Raw genomic sequence first — 8,433 nt, 5'->3', positions numbered from 1 at the left:
TTTATCCTTTTCAGCCTGGTCCTGTCTCTTAAGCTCCAGAATCGTGTGTTCAAACGTCCTACAGGGCATCATCACACCAAATCACACTTGGCAAAGCCAGGACCAAACTCCTGATCTCCACCGTGCCCAGCCCCCGCCCCTCCCTCAGCCTTCCCTGCCCAACTGTGGGCAGCCCCATCCCTCCAGGGCCTCAGGCTTCAAACTGTGGTGTCCTCCTCCACCCCTCTCTCTTTCTTAACACCCCTCATCCAGTCCATCTGCAACTCCTATTGGCTGTATTGCATCCCAAAATGTCCAGAACCTGACCCATCCTCCCCTCCTCCACTGCCACCACTCTGGCCTGAGCCCCACCGTCTGTCACCGGCCTGTGTGCAGCGGCCACCTCACAGGTCTCCTGGCCTCCTCCCGGGTCCCCTACAGTCTGTTCTCACATCACAGCCAGAGCGATCATGTTCAAGCAAGTCGGTTCGCGGTCCTCCTCTGCTCAAAATGACTCCAGGCTCCCCACGTTACTTGGAGCAGAGGCCAAAGTTCTTAGGATGCCCGAAAGGCCCTATATGATCGCACCCGGCCCCGGGCTGCTCTCCCCCTCCCTCACTGCATTTCAGCCACACTGGCCTCTTTGCTGTTTCTTGAACCCGCCAGGCATGTCCCTGCCTCAGGGCCTTTGTACCGACCGCACTGGCTGTTCTCTTGACCTGGAACATTCTCCCTCCAGTTTTCCACATTGGCACTCAAGTCTTGGCTCAAATGTCACCTTCTCTGGCCACCCTATTTGAGATTGCAATTAGCCCCTTGCCCTGTGTTCCTGGTGACCGTTATCCTGTCCTTTTTCCTTTTTCTACCCCACTAACATACGATAGAATTCACTTACTGCGTTTATAGCTTACTGGCTGTCTGTCTCCCAACAAAAACAAACAAACAAACAAAAAGGCTCTATGAAGGCAGGATTTTTGTCCATTTTGTTCACGGCGTATCCACAGTGCCTGGAACAGTGCCTGGCCATCAGTAGGCCCTCAATAAGTATTTGTTGAATTAATAAAACTGCTTTGGGGCTTGTCCTCTTTGTGGCTCATTCACAGCAAATTTAAACCCCAAACTGCTGAAGAAAATAAGAAAGAAAAGAAGGAACAGAAGAAAACAACCTCAAGAGACCTAAGACTTGGGGTAGAGGCCAGCCCTCCCTCTGATTTGCTATGTGACCGTGGGCAGGTCCCACTCCCTTTCTGTGCTTCAGTCTCCCCTTCTGCAGAACGAGGACTGGATTGGGTGTTCTCTAAGGGCCCTCCCAACTCTAACAATGGACAGTTCCCTCCTGCCACTTTCCAGTAGAAGCTCAAACTAGTTCTAATCATGCGGTCAGCCAGAGAAATTGGGTTTATTAACACTTACTGTGTGCAGGCAGTCATGTAGATGCGTCAGAACGTCAGACCTGGCCACATCATCACCTGCTGGTACAGAAGATAAGCTTTGAGCCCAGAGAAGGTGGTCGGAATCCAGATCCCCACTGTAGGGCTTGTGAGACCTTGGGGGTCTCACTCAATCTCTCTAAGTCTTTGTGGCCTCGTCTACACATGGGCATCCTGGTAGGACCCACTCCATGGGGATGTTGACATGAGGCAGGATTTGAACTAAAGCCTGCTTGATCCCACAGCCTGGCTCTGAATTAATGAGGCAAATTCTTTGCTTCAAAGCCAACGCAAGCAAACAAAAACAAACACAAGATATCCAACCCACCGAACGCTCTATGTTCACGCCAGACCCCCATGCATGCGCCCTCTGAGTGCTCCTTGTTGGGACCCATCTGCCACCCCCCAATTGCCTCATTAAAGGCAGAGCCTGACACCAACAGCCCAGATGCAACCACAGCTCTGAGGCCGCATGGGCGTCCCCCTGGCAGGCGTGGTCCACACCTGCACTGTCTGGTCTGACACCCAGAGGCCCTGGCAAGAGGCAGGTATCCTGGAGCATGCAGAGAACATCAACTTCCACGCAAGAAAGCTCATCTTCTCCTCCCAGCTCTGCCACAAGCTAGCTCTGGCACCTTGGGCAAGAGCTAGTCCCTTTTACTCTCTGAGCATCAGTTTTCCTTCTGTAAAATGGGTTGTAGTAATAAGCCCATATATACCTTGTATTGTAGTGAGATGTAGCTGAGATACAGTCTGGAAAGCATGTGTCATATAGACAGGCAGCTAATGAATCTCACACTCTGGAACTGGACACCTTTGGTTCCAATTCTGGCCCTACCACTCTCGAGCTGTGGAAGCACTCTGCACCTCCGTTTTCTCCTCTGTAAAATGGGTATAATAATGGCACCAACCTCAGAGGGCTGCTGTGAGGGTGAAATAAGGGGATAATGGTATTATCTAGTTCACAGGTTTGTCGTAATGAGCTATTCTATGTGAAGTGCAGGAAAACGTGCCTGACGTACAGAATGTGAGCTGTCATGTGGGTGGCCCAGGTGGAGAGACTTGTCCCAAACCTGGTTGGTCTTTGAACATGTAGCCTGGCCTGTGACTGCTTACCTAAAATCTCCCTGCTTTTCCCACCTTCTCCTCTCTGATATGCCTGTTTGACATAGGTGAGATTGGATAGATCAAGGTGTTCAGGGCCTCTAGGCAGGGATGGGGCTGTGGGCATGAGGACTGGGACCCAACCCCTCAACTCCACTCTCCACCCCAGGCTTTCTGAGCCATCCATCCTTCCCAGGAAACTGACAGAGCTACCCTGCCACTGGTACCAGCATTGACACCCACCTAGAGGTCCGAGGGGCAGCCCCAGGGCAGAGGAGATTTTGAGAGCCCACACCCCTGACCTGAGTGGGGAAGGGTTGAGCCTCTGGGCCACAGACCACAGGTGCTGACTCATGGCCTCTGCTGGGCGATATAAAGGAACCAGCCCAGGGGCTTCCTACAGCCAGAGGGACGAGCTAGCCCGACAATGGCCCAGGGAACGTTGATCCGTGTGGCCCCAGAGCAGCCCACCCATGCCGTGTGTGTGCTGGGCACCTTGACTCAGCTTGACGTCTGCAGGTATGAGGGGGACCTTCTGGGGTTTTGGAGGCAGGTCAGGAGATGCTGGATGAGCCAGTTCTACTGACACAGGAGCATGTGTTTGGCCCAGGCTCCAGGCTCCAGCTTCTGCAGGCACTGCCAGGGGAGTGAGAAGCTGCAGGCACTGCCAGCTGGAGAGAGAAGACCCCAGCAGCCCTGGGAAGTGCCAGTCTCATGGCTGTGGGTTCTTTGCCATGTACAAGTGCAAATTCCCCAGGACCACACCACACATAAATTATTATGGGGCAAACCAGGCCATCCGTCTCCCTGTCTTCATCGAGGCAACAGAAGCTTACAGAGAGTCTGTGACTTGCTCAAGGTCACACAGCAAGTGTGCCCTGGAAGTAAGGTTAGCCCCTGGGCCTCCTGGTTCACAGCACAGTTTGTTACCCCACATCTCTTAGCTAAGCCTCCCTCAGTGGGTGCGTAATAGCATGGGTGGGGATGGTGAAATGGGGCTCTCTGGTGTGGCAGAGACTGAGGTAGGAAGCCTGGACCTGCTGCTGGCTAGCAAGGAGGCCTTGGGCAACTGAGCCTCAGTTTCCTCCTCTGTGAAACGGGGATAATACTCACATCATGGGCTGGTTACAGGAATTCAATGTGAAAAAATGTGCAGATGTTGGTTGAGTACTTAGCACAGTGGTGGGCCCATCCCTGGTAGTTTTTATTCACTCATTTAACCAATGCTGTGTGCCATGCCCTGTGGCAGGGTCTGGGTTAAACAAGAGAGTTGAGGAATGCTCTCAGGGAGTGTGCAGGGTCATTGTTGTTATTGTAGAAGAGGAATTAAAATAAATTTTAAAATGTGTAAGCAAAAACTCAGTTCTATGTTAAAAAAAAAACAATTTTCCCGGGAAAAAAAAAAAAAGAGCTGGAGCCCCTTGAAAATTAACTGCCTGTTTTTTTTGTGGCTAGTGAGCCTTATTGCTCCTCTTTTTCCAGGCATTGTAAAGACCCTGTTTCTCCAGCTGTGCAGCTGCAAGGTCACTAGACAGATAAACTCAAGCTGTAAAAATTTTTTTCCTTAAAAAGTAAAAAAATAATATAATGCATGTCTCAATTAAATAACCGTCTTTGTTTCTTGCCTCTACAATATGCTTCCCCCTGCACAGATCTCCCCCCGCCCCATGAAATGCTTAAAAGATGACTTAACTCTTTGTTCAGAGCTCAGTCTTTTTAAATATTAACCCAACCGAGCCAGTGCATCTAAATAGTAAATCCTCCTCAACTCCTCGGTCTCTCTGATTCCTAAATTATCCTGCAACAATTGCTGTTGTCAGGAATAGGAGTGGTGGCCCCTGGCTTCCCCATCCCAGGCTGGGCATCAGTGGCCCTAGAATGGTGCCCATAGGAGTGTCGGGGACATTTCTTTGAAAGTGTCACTTACTGCCTGAGCCCCAGCAGCCAGAGAACAGCAGGAAGTGTCGGGATGGTCTCCCAGGGCCACATGGTGGAGGCAGGAGACCAAGAAGTTGGGGAGAAAGGGAAAAAGAAAATCACCTGACATCATTTGAGGCACCCCCAACTCCTCTGAGAATGGGTGTGGAGGAAATGACAGCGGCTGGAGCTAGCTCAGGGCCTCTCCCAGCATGCCCAGGCTAGCCCTCTACCCAGCGTCCAGGAGTAGTGATCAGGATCACAAGTGCTTCCTCTGGCCCTAGAGAGGTGGGTGGACAGCTGGTCAGGGTTGGGCAGAGAGGAAGGCACTGCCCATTTCTCCCAGAAAGGATGGGGACTCCGGAGCTCACAGGGGCCTCTAAATCCTTCTTTTCTCCTCCTTCAGCCACACATTGAGCCCTGTCACTCTATCCCCTGAACATCTCACATAACAATGGCTAATATTTACATGACACTTCCTACATTCAACTCATTCAACGGCCTTGGGAGGTTGGGAGGCAGGTAATGTTGTTATTCCCATTTTACAGAAGAGGAAACGGAGGCTCCAAGAAGTTAAGTAACCCACCTCAAGCCACACAGCTAGTAAGTAGGGGAGCCAGGACTCAACCCAGGCAGCCTGACTCTAGGACCCTCCTTTCTCCCCATGGGTCTCTGTTCCAGACCTTCCTGTCACTTCTTATCTGTTCTTAACATAGCCCCAGATAGCGCCTCCCTCCCATCTGCTGAGCAGCCATCAGCCTCTTCCTGAACCACACAGGTAGGAGGGCCACTCCCCCCTCACCTCCGCCCCTCATATGCATACCTCCATAACTTTGCTCAAGCCATTGTCTCTGTCTCCAAAGTCAGGAACCTTGGAGGCAGAGGTTGCAGTGAGCCAAGTTTGGGCTACTACACTCCAGCCTGGGCGACAGAGTAAGACTCTGTCTCAAAAAAAGAGGCAAAAACACCTAACCGAGGGTCACATAAATTAAAGGTGGCAAGCTGGGCACGGTGGCTTATGCCTGTAATCCCAGCACTTTGAGAGGCCAAGACGGGCAAATCACTAGAGGTCAGAATTTTCGAGACCAGCCTGGCCAACATGGGGAAACCCCATCTCTACTAAAAATACAAAAAAATTAGACCAGGCGCAATGGCTCACACCTGTAATCCCAGCACTTTGGGAGGCCGAGGCGGGCGGATCACAAGGTCAGGAGATTGAGACCATCCTGGCCAACATGGTGAAATGCCATCTCTACTAAAAATACAAAAATTAGCCAGGCGTGGTAGCGCGCAGCTATACTCCCAGCTATTTGGGAGGCTGAGGCAGGAGAATCGCTTGAACCCAGGAGGCAGATGCTGCAGTGAACCGAGATTGTGCCACTAAACTCCAGCCTGGGCGACATAGTGAGACTCCATCTCAAAAAAAAAAAAAAAATTAGATGGGAGTAGTGGCACATGCCTGTAATCCCAACTACTCAGGAGACTGAGGCACAAGAGTCGCTTGAACCTGGGAGGTGGAGGTTGCAGTGAGGCAAGATTGCACCACTGCACTCCAGCAAGGGCAACAGAGTGAGACTCTGTCTCAAAAAAAAAAAAAAAAAAGTTAAAGGTGGCAAAGCCAGGACTGTCTGACCCGAAACCCACCCTGCTTCGCAGCACAGCCTGCCTCCAAATGCTGTGGAGTGGACCCCCCTGGGCACTGCTCCCTGTGGGCAGAGCTCATTCAACTTCCAAAGGATTTGGTAAAGGCCTAGAAGGGGTCGGGGTCTAGGAGGTGCCAACTGCAAAGGGCAGTGCGCATTCAGAAGCTGCCATCTATGATCCTTTTCTTCCTCCCAGGGTCTCCTTTTTTTTAGACGGAGTCTTGCTCTGTCCAGCCCAGGCAGGAGTGCAGTGGTACGATCTTGGCTCACTGCAAGCTCCACCTCCCGGGTTCACGCAATTCTCCTGCCTCAGCCTCCCGAGTAGCTGGGACTACAGGCGCCTGCCACCATGCCCAGCTAATTTTTTTGTATTTTCAGTAGAGATGGGGTTTCACCGTGTTAGCCAGGACGGTCTCGATCTCCTGACCTCATGATCCAGCCGCCTCGGCCTCCCAAAGTGCTGGGATTACAGGCGTGAGCCACCGCGCCCGGCCGGGTCTCCTTCTGAATAGACCAGTTGGCATGACAGTGGGGAGCCTGGACAAGTCTGTTTGTATCTCTGAGCCTTGGTTTACCCATCTGTAAAATGGGAAAATTAACACCCCTTGCTGGGTTATGGCGAAGATTGAATTATATAATGCACACCAAGTGTCTGGCAGAGGGGTCCCCTTTCCAATGCAAATCAAAGAAAATGACTAAGGTGAGTGTCAATCATTTTCAGAGGTTTATTTCCAAGGTTAAGGACGTGCCCAGGAAAAGAATACAGAAACAGGAAAAATCTGTAGTCCGTGCTTTTTCCTAAATGGGTCTGGGGACTTCAATATTTAAAGGGAAAAGAGTGGGTATTGGGCTGGGTGCAGTGGCTCACACCTGTAATCCCAGCACTTTAGGAGGCCAAAGAGGGTGGATCACCTGAGGTCAGGAGTTTGAGACCAGCCTGGACAACATGGTGAAACTCCATCTCTACTAAAAATACAAAAATTAGCCGGGCGTGGTGGCAGACACCTGTAATCACAGCTACTCAGGAAGCTGAGGCAAGAGAATCACTTGAACCCGGGAGGCGGAGGTTGCAGTGAGCCGAGATTGCGCCATCGCACTCCAACCTGGGCAACAAGAGTGAAACTCCGCCTAAAAAAAAAAAAAAAAAAAAAAAAAGTGGGTATTGGGAGAAAGAGGAAGAAAGAAAAAAAAGATGGGTAGATAAGAGGTAAGTGGTTGCATTCTTTTGAGTCTTTGGTCAGCTTTCACTGAATACATTTTCTGTGTGAGGTGGGGAGAGGAATAGTCACTAGTGCCTTGAGCTCAGTGAATCTATATTGTCACATATGATAAACATAGAGCAATGGAAGAAATCAGACATGGCATTTGTTGCAGGTGAGCAGAGGGATAACTTTGATTTCTGTCCTTTGTTCCATGCCTGTGAAGATAAGCTATTAACTTACATTGTCAGGGTGAAATTCAACAGAACTGGTTCAGGGGAAAGATCTTAGGGCTCACAAGGAATTTTCCTTGTCGGCAAATTGTGAGGGAGATATGTAGCTTTTTTTTTTTTTTTTTTTTTTAATCTTTGTAGCCATCTTATTTAGACACAAAATGGGGCTGGGCGCGGTGGCTCATGCCTGTAATCCCAGCACTTTGGGAGGTTGAGGCGGGCAGATCATGAGGTCAAGGGATCGAGACCATCCTGGCCAACATGGTGAAACTCAGTCTCTACTAAAAATACAAAAATTAGCTGGGCATGGTGGCATGCGCCTGTAGTCTCAGCTACTCGGGAGGGTAAGGCAGGAGAATCGCTTGAACCCAGGAGGCGGAGGTTGCAGTGAGCAGAGATGGCACCACTGCCCTCCAGCCCAGGCGACAGAGCAAGACTCTGCCTCAAAAAAAAAAAAAAAGAAAGAAACAATGGGACCAGGCATGGTAGCTCATGCCTGTAATCTCAGCACTTTGGGAGGCTGAAGCGGGTGGATCACTTGAGGTCAGGAGTTTGAGACCAGCCTGGCCAGCATGGTGAAACTCCATCTCTACTAAAAATACAAAAACTTAGCCAGGCGTGGTGGTGTGTGCCTGTAATCCCAGCTACTCGGGAGACTGAGGCATGAGAATTGCTTGAACCTGGGAGGCGGAGGCTGCAGTCAGCCGAGATAATGCCACTGTACTCCAGCCTGTGTGACACAGCAAGACCTTGTCAAAAAAAAAGGAAGGAAGGAAGAAAAGAAAGAAGGAAAGAAGGAAAGAAAGAAAATGGGAGGCAGATTTGCATGACCCAGTTCCTAGCTTGACTTTCCCTTTGGCTTAATGAGTTTGGGGTCCTGAGATTTATTTTCCTTTGACAGCAGCGAGGACTGCATGAGCCTCCGTGT

The 8,433-nt window shown here is 50.6% G+C and overlaps 1 protein-coding gene across 2 annotated transcripts in view; it reads left to right on the top strand.

Annotated features, from left to right (window-relative positions):
* The first annotated feature begins 2,914 nt into the window (after nucleotides 1-2,914).
* Nucleotides 2,915-8,433, top strand: part of PADI4 (peptidyl arginine deiminase 4) — a 55,773-nt gene continuing 50,254 nt past the window's right edge. Inside the window, exon 1 of one of the 2 annotated variants that reach the window (XM_054435989.1) lies at nucleotides 2,915-3,032. In XM_054435989.1, the coding sequence (XP_054291964.1) occupies nucleotides 2,941-3,032 (92 nt within the window). In that variant the 5' untranslated portion in view covers nucleotides 2,915-2,940. The remainder of the gene's footprint in view (nucleotides 3,033-8,433) is intronic. The other variant, XM_054435996.1, reaches the window with a different exon arrangement.

The sequence above is a fragment of the Pongo pygmaeus genome, chromosome 1, assembly GCF_028885625.2.
Source record: "Pongo pygmaeus isolate AG05252 chromosome 1, NHGRI_mPonPyg2-v2.0_pri, whole genome shotgun sequence".
Lineage (NCBI taxonomy): Eukaryota > Metazoa > Chordata > Mammalia > Primates > Hominidae > Pongo > Pongo pygmaeus.
Note: the sequence above shows the minus strand (reverse complement) of the source record. Positions and strands in the feature narration are given on the sequence as shown.